The following is a 25,598-nucleotide window of genomic DNA, read 5'->3' as shown; positions in this document are numbered from 1 at the left end:
TGGACATGGTCAGTGCACCATTTCGGATGGAGAGAATGCACCTGTATGTCAACTTTAATGATCCTACTAACTTCTTCAGACCTTCTCTCAGATCACTGCTGGTGAGTATAATACAATGCTTAGAAGCCAGGTGATCAACATCAGCTTTGCTTTGAGCTTGCATTTTAGGGCCCTGTTTGTGTAAGGAAAAATCTTAAGACTCAGTGTGAGCATTAATTTTAGTTACCCCTGTTTTGTGAAGAGAAATCATTAGACGTAAATTTCTCTTAAATAGAAATCAAGCACCCGATCTTGATCCCAAAACACACATCCTATTATTTTGCTCTCTATAAAATATCACATTAAGAATGTCATATTGATAAGATAAATTTTTTAAATGATTTTAAAAAGTCTGAAAGTTGTGAAAAACTTTCTGTGTGTGATTGTGTAATTTTGACCAATCTGCTGTACAAGATTTATATATTATAATTATATGCATTGTAGACTAAACTCAGAGCATGTTAAACGTTGGAACCAACCATAGTTAATAAAGACGATACTAAGATCAAAATAATAAAATTAAGAAGCTAATTGCATTATAACAGAGTCTTTAATATCATATCATAAAGAATCTTTGGCGAAACATAAGGATGTGCAAATGCTGATGTCAGTATACGCAACAAAAATTTTGAAAAAGGGAGACCACTCTAGGAATGTTATAGTTACCTCTCCTTGTATACAAATAGTAATTATATTATAATTTATAATATGTAAGAAATCATGACTATATGGACGGTTGATCGCAAAACTGTTGTAAGTCCTTCTTTATTTTATATAAGTTACTGCAGTTTTGCAGTCAACCCTTTATATAGTAAATGCATATATTATTTCAGGTGGAGCATATTTTAATAAATATAGATTTACGCTATGTTGGAATGAAGGCCGCCAGTAAATTTCAACGAAGTGAAGGTAAATATGAGTAAATTGTCAGCTTGTTTGCAAGGTTATTTATACTTCACACCATTTACATACAAGTTTACATGCATCGTTTTCTTTAAAAAGTGAATATTTAACATTTCCTTTTTTTTTTGCACAATTTATTAAAATTCAAATTTTACTATGCAAAAACTTGTATCTATTTAATGGTTAAGTATAGATTTATGTCCCTTATTCACATCCTTAAATAATTTACACTGAATTATTTTAATTTAAATTATAATTTACAGACTGTCAAATTTAGATTAAAATTGCTTATGCTTAAGACCTTTAGATGTGTATTTTTTAGAAAACGACAGTCACAAATTTTATATAATATGCTTAATAAAAAAAAAATTTAAATGCACACTATTTTAATTGCATAGTTTATATTTTGTACACCACATTATTTGTAGAATGTAGTTTTAATGTTGTTCTTTAATAAGATGCTACAATTGTACCTTTAAAGAGTTGAAGAAATAATGTTGTGGTTTTTTTAAGCTGCCCCTAGCTCCGCCCCCTGCACTCCTCCTGACTCCGCCTTTGAATTATTGCAGTGCTCACGGACAGTATATATAAAACCATTCTTATATTGTTTGATTTATCAAGTGCTGAAATTAGTGTAAAAATAGAAATCTTATTGTTATTAGTGTTTGAAATTATTTTTTGTCCAATAGGATTGCAGTATTTCAAAGGAATCGTAACACATTTACTTTGGTAAATTGGCAAACTGTTAATCATTCTAGTAAATCAACCTTTTATAAAAATAATTTAAAACACTAAGCTGGTTAGAATTTATTAGTATGTAGTAACAAAATTAAATTGGATGTGTGGTCGCACAACCCCTCACCAATTTTATTTTGTAAATACACACTTATAATCTTTAACCTATACTAAAAGTGTAAAAATAGAAATATTCTAGTGCTATTTAAAATCATTAAACTGTATTATGCTGTAATTAACAGAGGATACCATATATTACACAAGACAAGGTGGGTGTTATTTCGGGGTTCTTAGTTAAAGATCATAAAATATCTTTTTAACAAAACAAACTTTGTTGTAGAACTAACCATTATTTAGATGTACCTTTATCAGAATACTTTTTCCTTTGCTTTCCTGAATGTCCTTGGACCAGATTGTTTTCCATTTCTTTAGCTTTTTCAATGGTCAAGAACTGGTGTTTCTCCAATTTCTTAAATTAAGTTATCAAAGTGTATAGCAAATTAATTATACTTTATTCCATTATGAAATTAAATGATGACAACTCAAGCTATTAAAAATATGATTGGTCAGCTGACATCATCATATTTTAAGTGCTATTTTATGTGATGGATTGGATAAATTTAATTCAAATTTTTTTGGTGTTTGAAATTCAAACGTCTCCCATCTTCACTTATTGAAGATGGTTTTTTTTTTGCCCCCAGTTATGGGGAGGGATGCTTATTGATTTGCCCTTGTCCCATGATCATTCCTGCTGGCATGCTGTACATTGGTAGATTGAGAAAAAAATGGAAAGTGGGGGCATCCATGTCCTATGGACACATGTCTAGGACATCCTGGTGCTGAAGATGAAATAATAAAAAAAGCCAGGAAGTTAATTTATAAGTATTAAATGTCCTATCAAAATTAAGTTGTCTGGTTTAGCACAAAGGTAGAGCGCTTGACTTGGAATGGGGTGACTCAGGTTTGATTTCCAGAGAGTGCAGGTCACTTTCACTGTGATTGATCATAAAATCCTGTCCGTGGTCATTCACACTGTACCAAAGACTGCTCTGGCATGTACAGAAGTTATCAGTTTGTTGTAGAAGTGATCATGCAGTTTGTTGTCAAAGTGAAGGCAATTCAGTACTGGTAAACTGCTTGAGTCAGCCTGCCCTAGGAATGATATATGTTGGCTGAAGTGTACTCTGGTAAATTCAGAGTGCCTTACTGTCATGATCTGGAGTAAAAACTTAGTAACCAACACCACCACCCATCTAACTTGTTTTAAAACATTATACATTCAAAATAAATTTTATATTAGATCTGAAATTATAATGAAGTATTAAACTACCAGGAGTATGAGCCATGACTAAAAATCCTAGTTTTTTTTAGCTAGAAATGAGTTTACATTTCAATGAGTGAAATGTTATATTTACAGTTGTTCATAATGTAAGTTCAAAATGTTTACAAGTGTTATAAAGGAATTAATGCTTATTAAATTCATTTGTTTTCGTTTTAGGCATAAGTGGCTGGTGTTTTTGTTATGGGGGTAAATTTTGGTCGAAATTTGTAATGTTTAATATTTAGATGCCAGTTTATTAAGACTTCTTTGTTCTTTTAAGCTGTATAGATTTGTATTTTTTTATTGCGTATTTCGATTAGCAGGATAATCAAACTAGCTGGATATAAATATATAATTGCAAATTTTGCTAGAAAAGCAGTTATTCTTATAGCCAAATTCATACATAATTCTGTAACATAATTGCATGAGAGAAAAGGATGGTGTATTTGTACAAAGTGCAAGCATGAAATATACCAATATATTTATTCTAAAGAGTTTACACTTAGTCTGCTTAAGTAAGTTTAGATACTGTTCAGGAAAGTTTAGATCATTTACAGGTAAGTAAATATCATTGTCCAGGTGAGTTTATGTCAAAGACATGGTTAGTTTAGGTCATGTTTTCCTGCTTTAAAAGAAAGGTTAAGATCTTGTTCAGGCATTAGTTTATATTAGACTTCCCAAATGTTAAATCATATCTTTAAATTACAGCATAAAGTGTCAGCTGTTCAGATATCAGACTAGTTAAGATCCTACTCAGATCCTTTGTTCAGGTCAGTTCAGATTATAGCCAAGTCATATCAGATTGCTCATGGCTAAAATTATATTTTTTATACAACAAGTTCAGATCCTTGACAAGTATTCAGATTATGTTTATCTGATTTAACAGACCTTGTTCTGACTTTTATATATATCTGACTTTTGGCCTCTATAATGTTCTTGCTTGTCATAAGCACTGTTCAGATATTATAAGGCCCTGTTTAGGTAAGATCAGACCATGATCATGTGATACTCCAAGTCATATCCAGTTCAATATATCATCTAGAGCCTTTTCTAAGGCCAACTCAGCTCCTGTGACTTCCTTCCTCAATTCAAGACTAAATATCATCAGTATTTTAGTCTTACTTTTACTCTTTTTTTTTGTTCTTCTGACCTGAAATGTGTCCATTTTTCTGAAAATTTTTCAGTGAAATGATGACATCTTAAAACAGGAACAAATATGCTTGTAAATGGTTTTTCAGAATCAAAATGTATGGATGTTTGCAAAAATTCAATATATGTAGTAATTTTCATTTTACAGATGCTCAGCAAGAAATACTTGATTTACTTAGGACTTCATGTATATATACAGATTTTTATTTTCTTTATTTATTAATAAGTTCCATTCTTTTCTTGTTGCTTTGCTTTGAAATACTGTAAAATCAATAAAGTTCTTGGATAATTAACTTTTGTGAACATAGTTAAAGGACCTTTGAAACTTGAACTAAAATCAGAGCCATCATATTTGAAGTGATCAAGTGTTATTTTGGCTTGGTCACTGCTATTTGAAATACTTTTCCACCTAGAATTATAAAAAAAAACTATAAATTGTTAATTCAATGCCAAAATACTGAAATAAGCATTCACCAATATGCCAAATGGCATATTCTTCACTGGTAGAGGCACCAAAATTATCTCCCCTCATTGATTTAATATATCATCTTGAATTTTTTGATCAACGAAAGTTAATATCCATGAATCTGTATGATTTTGTAGTATTTACAGGATTTGCTTTTGATTTTGCAAGAAAATCAGATAATTTTGGGAAGTGCAATTTTGAAATTAAAAAAGTTAAAAGAAAAATTTTAACTTTTTATTTTGTTGATAAAAATTAGAGTAAATTTAATTAGCTTTTAAAATGCTATTTAATTAAATTAAATTTTATTTAATTAGTTGAATTTCTTGATAATGCTTTATATAAATTTATTTCAATAACAATTTTGAATTATATTTAAAAAATGTTCTTTACTGAAATTTCAATGATAATTTGAAATGCTCTTCACTTAAATTTCAATAATTATTTTGAGTTATAATTGAAAAATGGTCTTCACCAAAATTTCTGATTTTTTATATTACTTCCTCAGCATGCATTATAACCTTTTGCCAAATGTACATATATGTTTGTCTTTGTTTTCGTATTTAATTTTTTGGTTTTAGTCTGTTGCATTTCTATTGGCTAGATTATGAGTGTGGTATAACACAAGCCTGTGAGCTAGTAATTGTTATGTGAAATAATAAAATTGCAGGTTAAGATTTGATTTTTATATAAATACACTAATGATTTAAGTTATTTTATTAAGTTGCTAAAAGAAAACAGGAATGTAAGTAATTTAATGCACATGCGTCTGTCTGGTATTTCTTGGTCTGTACTTGATAGCTGTGTGGAACCAAGCATGTACTTTGTGAATATAGGTATAACCTGAGGTGTGTTAGACTGTGCCTCTTTAAAATCTTTGTCCTGTTTGTGATTATGTAAAACCTGAAACTTAGAACCATTCTTATACAGTTACATTAAACTACTAACAAAGTTCATTATTATCTATGACTAATGTCACAAAGAATCTGATCTATAATAACTTGTGACTTTGTTTGTACTTAGCGGCTCACACTCTGCAATCTGAAGCATGCACCCTGATGTGTACCACAGTTTGACTTTATGACAATGTAGAACTAAGTGTGTCCTTTTATGACCATGTAGACTAGAACTAAATTTGTACTTTTTGACCATGAATATCTAAAATTGTACTTAATGACCATGAGATAGAACTAAGTTTGTACTTTATAAATGACAAAGTAGAACTAAGCTTGTACTATATGACCATGTAGAACTAAGTTTGTACTTTATGACCATGTAGAACTAAGCTTGTACTTTATGACCATGTAGTACTAAGCTTGTACTTTATGACCATGTAGTACTAAGCTTGTACTATATGACCATGTAGAACTAAGCTTGTACTATATGACCATGTAGAACTAAGTTTGTACTATATGACCATGTAGAACTAAGTTTGTACTTTATGACCATGTAGAACTAAGTTTGTACTTTATGACCATGTAGAACTAAGCTTGTACTTTATGACCATGTAGTACTAAGCTTGTACTTTATGACCATGTAGTACTAAGCTTGTACTTTAAAACTATGTATAACTTAGTTTGTACTTTATGACCATGTAGAACTAAGCTTGTACTTTATGACCATGTAGTACTAAGCTTGTACTTTATGACCATGTAGTACTAAGCTTGTACTTTAAAACTATGTATAACTTAGTTTGTACTTTATGACCATGTAGAACTAAGCTTGTACTTTATGACCATGTAGATCTAAGTTTGTACTTTATGACCATGTAGAACTAAGTTTGTACTTTATGACCATGTAGATCTAAGTTTGTACTTTATGACCATGTAGAAGTAAGCTTGTACTTTATGACCATGTAGAACTAAGCTTGTACTTTATGACCATGTAGTACTAAGCTTGTACTTTATGACCATGTAGTACTAAGCTTGTACTTTAAAACTATGTAGAACTAAGTTTGTACTTTATGACCATGTAGAACTAAGCTTGTACTTTATGACCATGTAGAACTAAGCTTGTACTTTATGACCATGTATAACTTAGTTTGTACTTTATGACCATGTAGAACTAAGCTTGTACTTTATGACCATGTAGATCTAAGTTTGTACTTTATGACCATGTATAACTTAGTTTGTACTTTATGACCATGTAGAACTAAGCTTGTACTTTATGACCATGTAGATCTAAGTTTGTACTTTATGACTATGTAGAACTAAGCTTGTACTTTATGACCATGTAGATCTAAGTTTGTACTTTATGACCATGTAGAAGTAAGCTTGTACTTTATGACCATGTAGTACTAAGCTTGTACTTTATGACCATGTAGTACTAAGCTTGTACTTTATGACCATGTAGATCTAAGTTTGTACTTTATGACCATGTAGTACTAAGCTTGTACTTTATGACCATGTAGTACTAAGCTTGTACTTTATGACCATGTAGTACTAAGCTTGTACTTTATGACTATGTAGAAGTAAGCTTGTACTTTATGACCATGTAGAAATAAGCTTGTACTTTATGACATGTAGAACTAAGCTTGTACTTTATGACCATGTAGTACTAAGCTTGTACTTTTATGACCATGTAGTACTAAGCTTGTACTTTATGACTATGTAGAAGTAAGCTTGTACTTTATGACCATGTAGAAGTAAGCTTGTACTTTATGACCATGTAGATCTAAGTTTGTACTTTATGACTATGTAGTACTATGCTTGTACTTTATGACCATGTAGTACTAAGCTTGTTCTTTATGACCATGTAGTACTAAGCTTGTACTTTAAAACTATGTATAACTTAGTTTGTACTTTATGACCATGTAGAACTAAGCTTGTACTTTATGACCATGTAGAACTAAGTTTGTACTTTATGACCATGTAGAAGTAAGCTTGTACTTTATGACCATGTAGTACTAAGCTTGTACTTTATGACCATGTAGTACTAAGCTTGTACTTTATGACCATGTAGTACTAAGCTTGTACTTTATGACTATGTAGAAGTAAGCTTGTACTTTATGACTATGTAGAAGTAAGCTTGTACTTTATGACCATGTAGTACTAAGCTTGTACTTTATGACCATGTAGTACTAAGCTTGTACTTTATGACCATGTAGTACTAAGCTTGTACTTTAAAACTATGTATAACTTAGTTTGTACTTATGACCATGTAGAACTAAGCTTGTACTTTATGACCATGTAGATCTAAGTTTGTACTTTATGACCATGTAGAAGTAAGCTTGTACTTTATGACCATGTAGAACTAAGTTTGTACTTTATGACCATGTAGTACTAAGCTTGTACTTTAAAACTATGTATAACTTAGTTTGTACTTTATGACCATGTAGAACTAAGCTTGTACTTTATGACCATGTAGTACTAAGCTTGTACTTTATGACCATGTAGATCTAAGCTTGTACTTTATGACCATGTAGAACTAAGTTTGTACTTTATGACCATGTAGTACTAAGCTTGTACTTTATGACCATGTAGTCCTAAGCTTGTACTTTAAAACTATGTATAACTTAGTTTGTACTTTATGACCATGTAGAACTAAGCTTGTACTTTATGACCATGTAGATCAAAGTTTGTACTTTATGACTATGTAGAAGTAAGCTTGTATTTTATGACCATGTAGAAATAAGCTTGTACTTTATGACCATGTAGAACTAAGCTTGTACTTTATGACCATGTAGAACTAAGTTTGTACTATATGACCATGTAGAACTAAGCTTGTACTTTATGACCATGTAGTACTAAGCTTGTACTTTATGACTATGTAGAAGTAAGCTTGTACTTTATGACTATGTAGAAGTAAGCTTGTACTTTATGACCATGTAGTACTAAGCTTGTACTTTATGACCATGTAGTACTAAGCTTGTACTTTATGACCATGTAGTACTAAGCTTGTACTTTAAAACTATGTATAACTTAGTTTGTACTTTATGACCATGTAGAACTAAGCTTGTACTTTATGACCATGTAGATCTAAGTTTGTACTTTATGACCATGTAGAAGTAAGCTTGTACTTTATGACCATGTAGAACTAAGTTTGTACTTTATGACCATGTAGTACTAAGCTTGTACTTTAAAACTATGTATAACTTAGTTTGTACTTTATGACCATGTAGAACTAAGCTTGTACTTTATGACCATGTAGTACTAAGCTTGTACTTTATGACCATGTAGATATAAGCTTGTACTTTATGACCATGTAGAACTAAGTTTGTACTTTATGACCATGTAGTACTAAGCTTGTACTTTATGACCATGTAGTCCTAAGCTTGTACTTTAAAACTATGTATAACTTAGTTTGTACTTTATGACCATGTAGAACTAAGCTTGTACTTTATGACCATGTAGATCAAAGTTTGTACTTTATGACTATGTAGAAGTAAGCTTGTATTTTATGACCATGTAGAAATAAGCTTGTACTTTATGACCATGTAGAACTAAGCTTGTACTTTATGACCATGTAGAACTAAGTTTGTACTATATGACCATGTAGAACTAAGCTTGTACTTTATGACCATGTAGTACTAAGCTTGTTCTTTATGACCATGTAGTACTAAGCTTGTAATTTATGACCATGTAGATCTAAGTTTGTACTTTATGACTATGTAGAACTAAGTTTGTACTTTATGACCATGTAGATCTAAGTTTGTACTTTATGACCATGTAGAACTAAGTTTGAACTATATGACCATGTAGAACTAAGCTTGTACTTTATGACCATGTAGTACTAAGCTTGTACTTTATGACCATGTAGTACTAAGCTTGTACTTTATGACCATGTAGATCTAAGTTTGTACTTTATGACTATGTAGAACTAAGTTTGTACTTTATGACCATGTAGAACTAAGTTTGTACTTTATGACCATGTAGAACTAAGCTTGTACTTTATGACCATGTAGTACTAAGCTTGTACTTTATGACCATGTAGTACTAAGCTTGTACTTTAAAACTATGTATAACTTAGTTTGTACTTTATGACCATGTAGAACTAAGCTTGTACTTTATGACCATGTAGAACTAAGCTTGTACTTTATGACCATGTAGTACTAAGCTTGTACTTTATGACCATGTAGAACTAAGCTTGTACTTTATGACCATGTAGATCTAAGTTTGTACTTTATGACTATGTAGAAGTAAGCTTGTACTTTATGACCATGTAGAAATAAGCTTGTACTTTATGACCATGTAGTACTAAGCTTGTACTTTATGACCATGTAGTACTAAGCTTGTACTTTAAAACTATGTATAACTTAGTTTGTACTTTATGACCATGTAGAAATTAGCTTGTACTTTATGACCATGTAGATCTAAGTTTGTACTTTATGACCATGTAGAACTAAGTTTGTACTTTATGACCATGTAGAACTAAGCTTGTACTTTATGACCATGTAGTACTAAGCTTGTACTTTAAAACTATGTAGAACTAAGTTTGTACTTTATGACCATGTAGAAAACTAAGCTTGTACTTTATGACCATGTAGAACTAAGCTTGTACTTTATGACCATGTAGATCTAAGTTTGTACTTTATGACTATGTAGAAGTAAGCTTGTACTTTATGACCATGTAGAAATAAGCTTGTACTTTATGACCATGTAGAACTAAGCTTGTACTTTATGACCATGTAGTACTAAGCTTGTACTTTAAAACTATGTAGAACTAAGTTTGTACTTTATGACCATGTAGAACTAAGCTTGTACTTTATGACCATGTAGAACTAAGCTTGTACTTTATGACCATGTAGATCTAAGTTTGTACTTTATGACCATGTAGTACTAAGCTTGTACTTTATGACCATGTAGAAATAAGCTTGTACTTTATGACCATGTAGAAATAAGCTTGTACTTTATGACCATGTAGAAATAAGTTTGACTTTATCACCATGTAGAAATAAGTTTGTACTTTATGACCATGTAGAAAAAAGTTTGTACTTTATGACCATGTAGAAATAAGTTTGACTTTATGACCATGAGATAGAACAAAGTTTGTACTTTTTGACCATGTAGAACAAATTCTGTACTTATTCTAAGTTTGATATTTGTATGCAGGTAGAACCAAACCTGATATTTGTGTACAGGTTGAACCAAACACAGGTAGAACCAAACTTGATATGTGTTTACATTTAGAACCAAACCTTATATGTGTGTACAGCTAGAACCAAAATTGATATTTGTGTACAGGTAGAACAAAATCTGATATTTGTGTACTGGTAGAACCAAGCCTGATATTTGTGTACTTGCAGAACCAAACCTGATAATTGTGTATAGGTAGAACCAAACCTGATATTTATGTACAGGTAAAGCCAAACCTGACATTTGTGTACATGAAGAACCAAACCTGATATCTGTGTACAGATAGAACCAAACCTGATATATGTTTATTAAGGTAGAACCAAACCTGATATTTGTATACAGGTAAAACCAAACCTGATATTTCCATACAAGTCCAAACATGAAATTTGTGTACAGGTAGAAACAAACCTGATATTTTAGTACATAATTATATTGATATTTTAGTACATATAGAACCAAACCTGATATTTGTGTACAGATAGAACCAAACCTGACATTTGTGTACATGTAGAACCAAACCTGATATTTGTGTACTGTAGAACCACACCTGATTTGTTAGTACACATAGAACCAAACCTGATACTTGTGTACATGTAGATCCAAACCTGATATTTGTGTACATGTAGAATCAATTCTGATTCTTGTGTACAGGTAGAACCTAACTTGATATTTGTGTACAGATAGAACCAAACCTGATATATGTGTACCTGTAGAACTAAACCTGATATTTGTGTACATGTAGAATCAATTCTGATTCTTGTGTATAGGTAGAACCTAACCTGATATTTGTGTACAGGTAGAACCAAACCTGATATTTGTGTACACTTTGAACCAAACCTGATATTTGTGTACAGGTAGAACTAATCCTGATATTTGTGTACAGATATAACCAAACCTGTTATTTGTGTGATGGTAAAACCAAACCTGATATTTCTGTATAGATAAAACCAAACTTGATATCTCTGTCTTATTTTGTGTACAGGTACAGTGCATCAAAACATTTTTTGACATATTTAACTTTTTTACCATTTTTATAATACTTATTAATAAACATAATAAATTAATTTACTTTATTACTCTGATTTATTTATTATTTTTTTTTTTGTATATTAAACTTTAATTTAACATTACTTATTCATATTTCAATAAGTTATTTTTGTATATTGATGTTAGTAAAAACTGATTTATAAATAATTCATAAATTAAGTAGCTTTAAGTAAAAGAAGACTTATATAACCTGTTCAAGATGTACATATTCCATATTTAATGGTTACTATAAATTGTTTTGATCATATTTATTTTTGATTTTTTACTTTTTTCTGTATTATTTGTATTAAAACATCAATTTATATAAATGACTATTCAAATAAGCATACAATACATACCTCAGTCTTTTATGTACATGTATACATGTATATAATTTGAAATATTGTATTTTACTATTACCAGGTACTTTAAAGTAAATGCTTTATAAGAGGTTAAAAATCTTAGAATTTCTAGATCTGTCATCTAAATGCTATACATAGATATAAAATGCAAATAATCAAAGTTATGCATATGATAATTATGTGTTATGGATGCAGTGGGGTTGCAGTTTCTAATATACATGACTGTATGTTCACTGTTTAGGGGTTTGGCAAGAAACACTGATTAATCTCTCCTCTATCATAATTTTCATATATAGTTAAAATTATTTAAACACATATACAATACACTACTGGTAAAATGGCTTTATTTTAAAGTTCTGTGCTTTCCTGTTTGTCATTGTAAATAAGCTAGTATTAGTCCTTGTCTGAAGTTCTTTCCCTTTTCTGTAGTAAAAAAAAATTGTTTGGAGTTCTTTCCCTTTCCGTAGTATATGTGTCTGGAGTTCTTTCCCTTCTCATAGTAAATATATGCAGGGAACCTGAGAGCTTTAGTACTGACCCCAGTGTCATAGTCAAGATCACACTTTGGTTAAGTGTGGCGTACAAGTTAGTATCGCTAAAACGTGGTGAAGGGAATGGAATGGGTTGAAATTTTCACACACCTGTTCTCTGTGATTATCTATCATGATGGGCATTTTAAGTTCCAATACCTCTTCAAGTTCACTGTTTACACAGTCATGAGCTTTTTCTTACTTTGGATCATCGAGAATAGCTAGGTGCTGTGTTATGGAGATATCTTGTTCTTAGTTCTCCATAGTTTTTTTAAATAAGTCAAAAATTTTGTGTTCTGTAATAATATCATAATTTTCTCTTTTCAAATTAAAGTTTTCAATTAAATAAAATAATTTACTTATTTTACATACGGTAATACACTTTTTACTTTGTTATAAATTGAATGTTGTAGCTTTATTGTAAGTTAAGACATATGAATTTGATACTTCTTTGGAATTATGTCGTCTTAAATTTCAGAAGAAAATAATTATACTCATGAGAATTTATTATAATGTTGTCACAGAAACTGTAACAATTCTATTTCACTTTGAGATATTATAGTTATAAATGATACAATAATTTTTCATAATTATTATTCTTATGTTACAGCAAATTCTGTGGGCAACTGTTGGGGTTGTATCAAAGAGGAAACAGAACTTGGAGACATGCAGAAAGTTGGTAAGGACATTTTTAGCTGCTTTGATGATTAAAATTTACCAATCTAAACATACTAAGTGAATAATATAAATAATAATATATAATTTCTCTCTCCTAATATGGAAGAGGCATTTGCCTCTTGATTTTGGGAAGAATTATTGCTAAATTTGCGGATTTGGGAAAGTAAAAAGCTGGTGTGAAGTTGGACCATTGAGAAAACTGTATGATTTTATAGAAAATTTCTGGGTTTTTTTATATCTGTTGAAAAAGACCTAAAATGTAACATTATAGTTCTTTTAGTCCTTGAGAGATTTGGAATGGTATTTTCAATATCTTTTTGTTGATAAATTTGAAATAAATATTTTATATCTCTTGTTGAATATAATGACAATGATTATGTTTAATGTGGTTTCCAGGTTTGGACTATATGAGGATGGAAGGGGTGTACACGGACCGGTTCACTTTACACGAGGAGTCCCATTACGATCCCGATGATAAAGAAAAATCAAAAATAGAAAATCTACCAACGGACCTTGAAACGCTGAAGACTGATCCCCGGCTTGATATGCAATTAACATGGACAAAGATATACAAGTTTCAACCATTGTGGAAAATACGAAACTATTTTGGAGAGAAAATTGCTTTCTATTTTGCGTGGTCAGGAACATTGGTTACAACATTATGGGCACCAATGATTTTCGGAATTGCTGTGTTCATCTACGGCCTGGTAGAAAGGTTTGTTCACTGCTTTTTCTTTAGGGTTGACTGTAAATTATTTCTATTTTCTTTCCTAGAAATCTTACACAGTGTTGTTAAATATGAACTGGTTCTTTGAATTTGGGACAGTCTAATATTATTGATAAGCGGATTTCAATATCAGAATTTACTGACTTAAAATGAGATGCCACCATTTTAGATCTTGGTTACATTTCTTAGATGTGCATACTAGCCTGACTTGTAACTTTAGATTTAATTTCATATTATTCATACCATTTATGTATGGAAAAATGTTGGGTGGACTAAAACCATGTGGGATAAGACAGAGAGTTGTTGAAATCAGGGGGTCGCTCCGGAAATCTGGCCTTGGTCTGTTTTCTGGCTGATACTGGATGTAGCATTTTAGTAGAAGTGTTTAAACGCTTTTCAGTCTAGGTCCTTTTCCTCAAAAAAATGATTATTCATAACTACTATGTTGCATTTTAGTAGAAAAGCATTTAAACGTTTTTCATTTTAGGTCCTTTTCCTCTATAAAATAATAATTCTGGAATGAGATAGTGATGGATCTGAATTTTGCACACAAGTTATTGATATAGATAAACATGAAATATGCAATAAAAACTTTAAAAAATAAAACCAATATATATTGTTTTAAAATTAAATTAAAACTTTCCAGGTCGTTCGGGAATCTTTACGGAGAATTAGTTGTATCACATTGGTAATTTGACCGCTTGAATTTATGTCTTCAAAGTCATTTTATTTTTTATTGCATATTATGATTACTAGTGAATATGTCTTTGTTTTTGACTGTCTTAAACATGTCAGTTTCGCCATCACCGATGATGATGTCCAAATTTTCACAATTCATATGCTACAGCCAAGCATATAAATTATGTACTTACGTTCTGTAAAAATCATATATCAACAAAAAAAAAGCCTACCTACTGACCCACTCTGTGACCCTGGGTTGGCTGAAGCAAAAATATATCTTGGTAGGTCCAGCTTAAGTAAATTTCTACTAGAAGATGACAAGACTAGTATAATGTGTAAATTTTTCACTTTTCTTCACAACTGGTAGAAGACTGAAAAATATAATATGTATGAAACAAGAAATATTTTTTGTTAGAACAAAACAACTGCAATAAAAACCCAATTTATAATGTTGTATTTTCCAGCATAAAGGAGACAAACAAAACATCAACTACAACATCAACATCAAGTTCTAAGTGAGTAAATTTGTATGATACATAACACAAAGTTTTGCTTAAAAAATTAAACTTATATATAAATTGTTTTGATATGAACATTGATTATAACAATAATTTTTTCATGAAAAACTATTTTGAAATATAATACCAATTTGATTCAAATTATTGAAATCCATATAGTATACATATACATATTATGATAATATACATGTATATACACATATATCATATATGTGTATATACATGTATATTACCTTGGTACATGGTCAAGTTAGATAGTGATATATCAGGAATTTAACACTATAAAAACGGGATCCTTTTATCCTATATTATTGTGACTGTATAAAAAATTGATGTGTGTGATTTATTGAGAGCAGAAGCATCAGTCCTGTATGAGCCGTGTCATGACAAAACCAACATAGTGCGTTTGCGACCAGCATGGATCCAGACCAGCCTGCGCATCTGCACAATCTGATCAGGATCCAAGCTGTTCGCTATCAGTTTATCTACTTGTAATAGAGTTGATAAGCGTACAGCATGGATCCTGATCAGACTGTGCGGATGCGCCAGCTTGTCTGGATCCATGCTGGTCACAAACGCACTATAATGTTGGTTTTGTCATGACACGGCCCATATGTTCCGACACCAGTTTGACTTATTTCAGACTTAATTTATTCAAATTGTATCATATATTGTGAGCATAATTTGTTTTTATCCACATGATCAAAATTTTGCTTTAAAAGTTAATAGTTTATCAAAACTGCTATGCTGAGGTTCCTTAAAAATTGAAATAATGTTAGAAAACTTGTCTGTTTTTTACATTATTTTTATTATTTTAGCTCCACTATAGCAGACCTGTTCAAGAATATCAAAGGATCATTTGACAATGATGTGACTCCATTCTTTGCAATGTTCATTAGTATATGGGGTAAGTCTTTTTGTTTATAAATACCTGACAGATTTTAGTTCTTACATAATATTTTTGTTTATAAATCACTGACAGATGTTAGTTTTTTATAGGTTTTTCTGTATATATAAATGCTGAACAGATTTTGATTTTTTTGTTTTTGGAGTATAGTGGGGTAGGTCATTCAAATAAGAACTTTGAATCAACCAGTAATTAGCAATGAGTCAAGAGCTGCATTACTGGTACTGGTACAGCGGTACGTACTGCAGCTGTTTTGCAAGTACTGGTACTGATACTGAATTACTCTCACAAAATTTTGCTACTTCTGGTACTGGTACTGCATTACTGTCTTAAAAAGTGGTACTGCTACTGCATTACTAGGCAGTACTTTTGGTTTTGATAAAAATAGCATCTGTTTTTCTCATTACATAAAGCTGTAAATTACATTATTTTATTTTTATAAAAAAGTAAGTTATCAAATCTATAGATAATTTGCTGCAATATTTGTTCAAATGTTTACATTATACAGTATCATAAAAAAAGCACCAAAGACTTTAAGGTGACAACGGAGTCAATTATCACTGAAAAAACCTAAAATGAGATTTTTTGCTAAGTAGATTTATCAACCTTTTCTGAACACATTCGTGATTTAATTTTGGAAGCAGTTAGTCCAAAAAATGTGTTTTTAAACGTTTTAAAACTGTACCTGTACTATTTGTATCTGCTATTCGCGTAACCTGTCGATTATCGATAACGCTCTGCCCCCTGTTGAGGCATCAATGAGGGAAATCGGTAGTTCCATATATCTGTGAATTACAGGTCCATACTGGTCCATACTTCTCGTAATACATGTATCGTACAACTACCGTACATCTTTTATGAACATCTCAACATTTAGCCTTTTTTTATAAATTAAGAAATTGTCGGCCAATGTACGTAACATAATGTATGAAACATAAATAATTAAGCATAGCGGCAAATCGCACGACCACGGGGTTGATTAAAAATGTAGTTGCTAAAATATCCATAATGTGTCTGTCCCGTTAATCTGATAGATATTACACTGAGTTGATAGACTTTTGTACGGATTCAAGGGCTTACTTTACATTCAACCTCGTTTTCTAACAATGTCAAGTAAAACAACAACAAAAACAGACAACATTTTTTATGTGAACACCTATATGACTTGTGGTAAGGTGTCCCTGACAAATTTCTAAACCATTTTAGATTGTCTAAGGATGATTATTTCTCTTTGAATAAAAAAAAAGAAATTAAAATATATTCTCAGTGAAAATAAATTGTTCGCCAGTAAATCGGACACAGTACTAAATACAGTATAAATCTGGGACAAAGTATGGAATTTATTGTCTATCCCGGTAGAAACTGGATCTCTATGCCGTGCATAGATGATATTCATGATGGCCAGATAATAATGATCGAGTAATACCTTTTATTTCTATTAAAATATGTGAAGCATTATCAATTTGGTGGAAAAAAATATATAATATCCCGTTCTTATTTGTATATCGATCTACCATGGACTTTAAAAAACTGTCGATGCTCAGTTTTTTGTTATTTTATTTTATATTTTAACGGAATTTCATATACGAATACACAGGCAGAGTGACACTGGTATAATACAATAATAATGCTGATGATAATAAAAATAAACTTCAAAAAGGAAACAATTAAATACCCCGCTAGTGGTGCGCAAATGCGTTCCATTTCCCCCCACTGAGTGCCTCAAATTTTACCGATAGTCACGTGACATGTGCGACAGATACCAGACGCACAGTAAATCACTTTAAGAATTGAAGAAATTTCGGCTATAAACTGATATTAATCAGCAGCTTGTTAATTGGTCAGATGTCACTGGGTCATAAAATGTTGTAAGAGTATGTTACCGCAACTTGTGACCCTCTCTGGTGCGATATTTGTGTATTATGCAATTATTTAGCGTGAAACGTAGGGGTCAAAGAGAGAACAGCCGATTTATGACACCTCGTTTGACGCGGGTCGGACTAACTTTGAATCGGCATAACTTTTTTAACAATCATGCAATTAACATGCGGTTTAAAGCACATGAAAGGAAATTCATTTACGGAGGGAACCGTGTCAGGGATTTTTGTTTGCTCAATCAGCGACTTAATTATCTTTAATTACGTAATATTATGGTGAAAAAAGTCGCATAAAATGTTTGACGTTACGTAATATTTTTTTGAGAAAAGATAGAAAAAATTTGAGACACGGTTCCCTAGATAATATAAGTATGGTTATTTTCCAAAAGTTTGATGACAAAAAAATAAAAAATGACTTTGATATGACGATTTAAAATTTTAGGATTTTTATTCAAAATCAATCATTTACAAAGGCATTTTTTTCAAATATGTTATTTTTTATGATGATCAACGACATTTAATGCATAAAGATTAAATAAATAACAATTATTACTAAAATAACTTGGTTTAAATGACATTTATGTGTGAACCACGGAAAGTGTCTGTTGTCACCTTAAGTAAAAATTTAATTGAGATAAACAGACTCAATAACTTTTATCCTAAAATATCCTTATTAAAATCTTTTATTACTTTGTATTTACTAGTAAAAGAGTAAAATAATCACTTATTAATAGCTTCTATTTTAAATAATTCTATTTCTAGTGATATTGTTAGCACCATAAAAGTTGTTATTTACTTTGGTATAAATTGAACAGAGGTGTGAAGGTGTGAAAGGCAACAATAGACTGTTGTGTTTTAAATGAAAGATGATTGCATTGTATTACAGTTGACTGGTTACTAAACAATAAGATATGACATGAATATATGTTGTAAATATTGTTTGTCAAAAGTATGTTAAAATTATAATGTTGTAAAAATGTTATGTTAACTTTAAAGTAAATTATGATTCTATTTCTTTGCTGAATAATATTTGCAATTATTTGTTTGACACTGTGTATTTTATAATTCAAACTTTGATGAATATATAAATGTAATGGTACTGATACTTAATTACTTCACCAAAAATAGTACTGGTACTGCAGTACCAAGCTAAAATCTAATTCTGGTACTGGTAATGGTACTGCATAATTTGCCAAGTACTGGTACTGGTACTTAAGTACTACACCCGTAGTACTGATGCAGCTCTGGCAATGACCATACTATAAGAGTTTCTTGCTTAAGGAAACTAGGTTGGGCATCAGCGGCCGAGTGAATAAAGTCGTTGACTTCAAACAACTTGCCTTTTACTGTTACGGGTTTAAATCCCAGCAGGGACTTTGGATGCTATCCAACTAGCTTAAGGAACGTTGGTGGTTCTTCTTGGGTCCCTGTTTGTGCCTGAAATAATGCATGGAAGGGCAGCTGAGATCTTCCACCACCAGTAAAGTTGGAAAGTTGCCATATGACCTACACTGTTTTGATAGGAAGTAAAAACCCATTCAAAACATTTTAACAAGTAAACTATGCAAACTTGTTACGACAGTTTGTATAGTTTAGTTTCAATAGGGACTAAGAAATAACAAATAATTTTTATACGTTTACCTTTTTTTTGCAGGCACATTATTTTTAGAAATTTGGAAAAGAAAGCAAGCCGAATTGGCTTATCAGTGGGATGTAGAACAGTTTGAAGAGACTGAGCCTGACAGACCTGAATTCTATGGAACTAAAGTTAGGAAGGTATGATTTCCCATTTGATTGCTGCACTTTTTAGCTTGACAATGCAAAGTATATGGAGAGTTGTCCTTTTCACCTCGGCCTCTGCATGTAGATTTCAGTTTTGGCGCTGTAAAATATATTTTACTATAACTTTTTCATTTCTTAAGGTGTTAACTTCAAATATAAATATGATAATTATTTTGATTACAGCAAAATATGAACAAAATGGCATATCTTGTCATAAAGAAAGAAAGTTAATGTTGAAAATCTAAGGATTTTATAAGTATGATCGGTTAAACGTTTAAGACAGATATAATGTTAAACGGTTAGCATTTTTTCTAACCTAGACAACCCTAGAAGACATATGCATCACTCTTTGGTTAAGTTTTTGCATGCAAGTTGTATCTCTAAAACAATGAAAGGAATGGATTGAAACTTTACATACTTATATGTGAGAGCATTATAGGAGGTCACTGTCAAATGCCTATAAATCAAATAATGAATTTTGACAAATTGTTGCCCTTTTTGAACTTATAAAATTGTATATCATTGATGTTCATGTTTTACTATCAAGAACTGATGACAGTTGAGCGTGCTGTCCTGTACCAACAGTTCTTTTCCTTTTTGGTATATAGGTAGTGATTAGATGGTCTTTAACTGTCTTCAATATTGTTAAAATATTATAAAAATCCTTTTTTTCTAGGATCCAGTCACGTATGAAAATGATTGGTACTACCCATCAGCAAGACGGGCATGGAAATTGTTTATATCTGCAATGACATTGCTCTTTATGGTTTGTAAAATCCAATTATTTAACATAAACAGATGTTGCATGTAGACGCAACAGATTATTCTGGAAAAAAAAAACATTTTTCAGTGAGATTTTCTGTTTAGCATTGATGATGTGTATGCTTAATTCCCTTTTAAAGCAAGTTACATTTACATCATATTTATTTCATATATTAAGCATTTTTAGAAGAATGGGTTTTATTTCTCTGTAAAATTCCAGAAATATTTTTTGCAGCATTTTGTAATTTTCATATATACTATATATATATCTATACACTTTATCAATATTGCACATTTGATATTCATAAAGATAAGATTTATATGCTTGAGATAAACATGGTATTTTACTGCTTGATAATTAAGAAGTGTATTTTTTTGTTTTTCTTTCAGGTTATGTTAGTGCTGGCCAGTGTAATGGGCGTAATAGTGTATCGTGTGGTTGCCACGGTGGACTACTGCCCTGATTTACCGGACAGTGAATGTTTGTTTGTGGCAACAATAGTTTCTTCACTGCTCAACGCTATATCTATTCTTATACTTGGCAAAGTTTACGACCTTCTTGCGGTCAAACTCACAGACTGGGGTTTGTACTTATTGTTGTATTATATATTACTGGATGGGGGATTGTTTTTTTAGCACCTATTAAATTAAAGATTCTGACAATGGGGATAATGAACACATGGTGTTGTTTGGTCATTGTGTTCCATGGTCCTAAAACTAGTTAAAGCAGCACGCCTCCAGATTGATACTAATTTTTATGAAAATTTGAAAATGTATTTAAAAGTATAATATTGTGGAGTTACCAAAAGAATGCAATTTACACATTATCAATGGCACTTTCAACCCATGTAAATTACCATAAAGAGGTCAAAATATGCAGAAATAGCCCTTACTGCATTAGTAACGTAGTAGAAATATTGTTATAAATACTGAAAAATTGGTCATTAATGACACATAACATGTAAATTATTACCAGAATTTTGAATCTTTATGCTTTTCCTAAAGTCTTAGTACATTTTTCTCAGGTTTGATTTTATCGAAATATTTTTGCTCATCTGGGGACGTGCAGCTTTAATGATTTGATAATATATATACCCAGCATGCCAGACTAGAGACGTGTTCGGTATACTGATAAAATTGCTAAAGAATAAAGGAGACACATATTTTCTACTTTTTAAAATGGCCTTAATAGTGGTGTGGCCTAGTTGTTAAGTGGTTCTTTTCATATTGAAAAGTTATGTATAGAGAAATCTTTCTTTTTGCAATAATTTATAATAAAAGTTAGGTATAGAGAAATCTTTATTTTTGCAATAATTTATATATAATAGCAAAAACGCTTAGTTTGGCTGTATTGCTTAATGTGGACTTTGATGAAATTTTGCTAATGAACAAAATGCTTTTCTTTGCATTACAAGATATAAGACCAAATTTTATAAATTTTGTTAAAGTTAAGAACCAATTTTCATTATGATAGATCAAATAATTTTGTAAATCTAACTTTAGTAATAAGTCATAAATTTAAATATTTTCTTTTTTAATTTTTGTTTTCCTGTTTCAGAAAATCATCGAACACAGACTATGTACAATGATGCTCTTATAATCAAGTTGTTTGCCTTCCAGTTTGTGAACAACTATTCCTCATGCTTCTATATTGCATTCTTCAGAGGGGTAAGTAACCTTTATTACGTTCTTTGTTTTTGGAGCGTTGATGCCGAGTGGTTAAGGTGGTTGACTTCAAACCACTTCCCCCTCACGGCTATGGGTTCGGATTTCGACAGGGACTTTGGTTTTTTTCATGTGAGGAAGCTATCCACATAGCTTACGGAACGTCAGTGGTTCTACTCAGGTGCATGTTTGTGCCTGAAATAATGCAACTGATTCAGGTCTTCCTCCACCAGTAAAGCTGGAATGTCACCATATGACCTTAACTGAACTGGTTCAGTGTGACATAAAACCCAATCAAACAAACAAACATTCTTTGTTTTTCCTTCCATAAGAAAAAAAAACTCAATATTTTTCTTAAATGGCCTTCAACTTTTTGCCAATGATAAAACATGTAAACAGTAACAAAACCCTTTTGTATATCTAATTTTTCGGTCCACTCTCTATATTTAAGCTTTTCAGCTTTTACTTAACAATTCTGTGTTGATTCAAACAAAGTATTTCATTAAGTTAATCTTAGAATAGTACATCATATCACTATTAAGCCTTATTCAAAATAATGTTCCAAGAGCTATTTATAACACATTCGTTTCTAAAAATACAAGATTGGGAAACAATTTGTCTGCTTTACATATTCACATTAATAAAATATAAAGGGTGAATCTGTATATTAGAGGAATCAAAGTTTATCCTTATTATTTATGTATTTTACCATTGACAAATTTTTTTACAAAATCAATTTCTCTAAAAACAATAAACATGTATAAGCACAGCTGTATTAGTCTTGGAAATTGAGTCTCAAAGTCATGAGTCATTCAGAAATCATGATTGTGGTCATGATTGTCATTTCCTGAGAAATTAGTTATAACTGGTTAATTAGTTAGTTATAGGGACCAACCACCAAGATATGATCCAAAAGGTGTTCAATCTAATTAAAATCAACTCCTAAATTAAAGTATGCATTAGGGTCGGACATTAACTCCTAGGCAGTCACCTTCTCGTAGTCTTTCAAACAACCAATCATTGACGAGTTTTTATTATTTTGAAAGCAATGCAGTTTCTGATTTTAACCTTGATTTTAACCCTTTGAAAACGAATACGGAGTAGGTTATTTTCACGATTTTGAGAAAAAACATGAAGTTGTCCATCATAGCTGACAGGCTACGAAACTGACAATACAATCTTGCCTTTGTTACAAATTACTTCAAACATTTTTTCCTAACAAAAATCAACAATTTGTTTAACTTCTAGGGGATAACGGTATTTACTTCTTCTAATGCTTATCTGTAAAACCAGTTTGATTGTATGGCTAAAAATAGGAAAATTAAACAAGACTTACCGTCAGGGAAGTTGCAGTTTGATTGATATTTTATCGACCATAACTTCTGAAGGGGTCAAACTGAGATCACGTGACTTCGCGTGTCTGGAAATTCAACCTTTAGAGGCGAAACATATAAGGTTGTCATCAGATCTTCATGAAAGAAATACGTTGATATGAACTTTTGTCTAGATTGGAAGGTGTTAAAACAATGAATTTTTTATTTATTTCAGAGATTTGACAATTCAGGTATTTTAGGGTATGGTAGAGAGTACAAGGACAGTTGTGAAGAAACCTGTATGTCACAATTGTCATTCCAAGTAATGATATTGATGATTACTAAACCAATTCCAAAAATTCTCAAGGATCTTGTCATTCCGTAAGTTTTCTTGTTTTCAATTCAGTTTATAAGTTCAGCACAGGGAAGTCAGGGTATAATTTAGATATTTATTATGCCCCCGACATGTAATGGCCGGGGCATATAGTGTTACCCTGTTCCGTCATTCCGTCCTTCCGTCATTCCGTCCTTCCATCCTTTCATCCCCGCCATGTAATGGCCGGGGCATATAGTGTTACCCTGTTCCGTCCTTCCGTCCTTCCATCCTTCCCTCCTTCCATCCTTTCGTCATTCTGTCATTCCGTCGTCATCAGTTTCCGTTCATTATCTTAAGAACGGTTGCACACATTCAACTCAAATTTGACATATAGTTATGTCATTAGAAAATACAGGTCATGTTTGAATTTGGTCATGGTTCCATGATTTTTGGCAGAGTTATGCCCCTTTTACTTTGAAAATAATATGAAATTTCAGTTTCCGTTCAATATCTCCCCAACGGTACAACACATTCAACTCAAACTTGACATATGGATATGTCATGAGAAAATACAGGTCAAGTTTGAATTTGGTCATGGTTCGATGATTTTTGGCAGAGTTATGCCCCTTTTACTTTGAAAATAGTATGAAATTTTCAGTTTCCATTCATTATCTCCCCAAGGGTACAACACATTCAACTCAAACTTGACATATGGATATGTCATGAGAAAATACAGGTCAAGTTCTAATTTGGTAATGGTTCGATGATTTTTGGCAGAGTTATGCCCCTTTTACTTTGAAAATAATATGAAATTTTCAGTTTCCGTTCATTATCTCCCCAACGGTACAACACATTCAACTCAAACTTGACATATGGATATGTCATGAGAAAATACAGGTCAAGTTCTAATTTGGTCATGGTTCTATGATTTTTGGCAGAGTTATGCCCCTTTTACTTTGAAAATAATATGAAATTTTCAGTTTCCGTTAATTATCTCCCCAAAGGTACAACACATTCAACTCAAACTTGACATATGGATGCGTCAAAGGAATGCGCAGGTCAAGTTCAAATTTGGTCATGGTTCAATGATTTTTGGTAGAGTAATGCCCCTTTCACTTTGAAAATAATATGAAATTTTCAGTTTCCGTTTACCTGTACGAAAATGCCTACCCTGACTACACCCTGATTTGACATGGGATAAGACATTTTATTCCCAGCCAGGTTTTTTAAGCTATTCAGTTGGACTATAGAGAAGACAGAAAAACTCATTTTTAGATTTTTTTTTAGTATACAATATATAGTGTTTTCAGGGTGGATTCAACGAAATATTTAAATGAGCCATGAAAAAATACCACCCTGAAATGGAAATCCAGGGCAGAATTTTCACTGACACAGATTTCTAAAAATAGATTTACTTCTAGTTAAATTTGGAGAGCAATTTCAGGGTGGGATAAATTTGAAATATTTAAATGAGCCATAATTCACCCTGATTTCTGTTTAAAAAGTCAGGCCAGACTTTTTTCCTCCTGCTATTATTCCGCCCTAAAATTTTGCAGATCCCACCCTGAAATTAAAATAAAAATCCACCCAGATTCCTGTTCTTCTTTAGAACCAGTCCAAGAAAATATTCTTAAATAAAAAATTTGATCATATTCTGATCATTATGTAAAATAGAATAATAGGTGATCACAAGTAGCTCATAAGAAACAAACAAATTAATTTGATGAAAATAGCGCTGAAATTGATCATCTTCACAATTCAGTGGTGGCT

The 25,598-nt window shown here is 31.4% G+C and overlaps 1 protein-coding gene across 2 annotated transcripts; it reads left to right on the top strand.

Moving 5' to 3' along the window:
- On the top strand, positions 1–23,897 carry LOC132733668 (anoctamin-4-like; the record flags this gene model as incomplete). 2 transcript variants are annotated; one of them, XM_060720329.1, is given in 12 exon segments in its annotated part: positions 1–101; positions 873–948; positions 4,296–4,334; positions 13,213–13,281; positions 13,677–13,995; positions 15,153–15,203; positions 16,025–16,113; positions 19,645–19,766; positions 20,449–20,538; positions 20,925–21,117; positions 22,093–22,202; positions 23,748–23,897. In XM_060720329.1, coding segments are annotated over 12 exon segments (1,409 nt in total), but the record flags the coding sequence as incomplete, so codon positions are not given.
- Positions 23,898–25,598: the final 1,701 nt, after the last annotated feature.

Source organism: Ruditapes philippinarum, unplaced genomic scaffold (assembly GCF_026571515.1).
Source record: "Ruditapes philippinarum isolate M1 unplaced genomic scaffold, ASM2657151v2 ctg11673_1_1_1_1, whole genome shotgun sequence".
In the NCBI taxonomy this organism is placed as follows: Eukaryota; Metazoa; Mollusca; class Bivalvia; order Venerida; family Veneridae; genus Ruditapes; species Ruditapes philippinarum.
The sequence above is the reverse complement of the archived record's forward strand: the minus strand, read 5'-3'. Positions and strand labels throughout refer to the sequence as shown.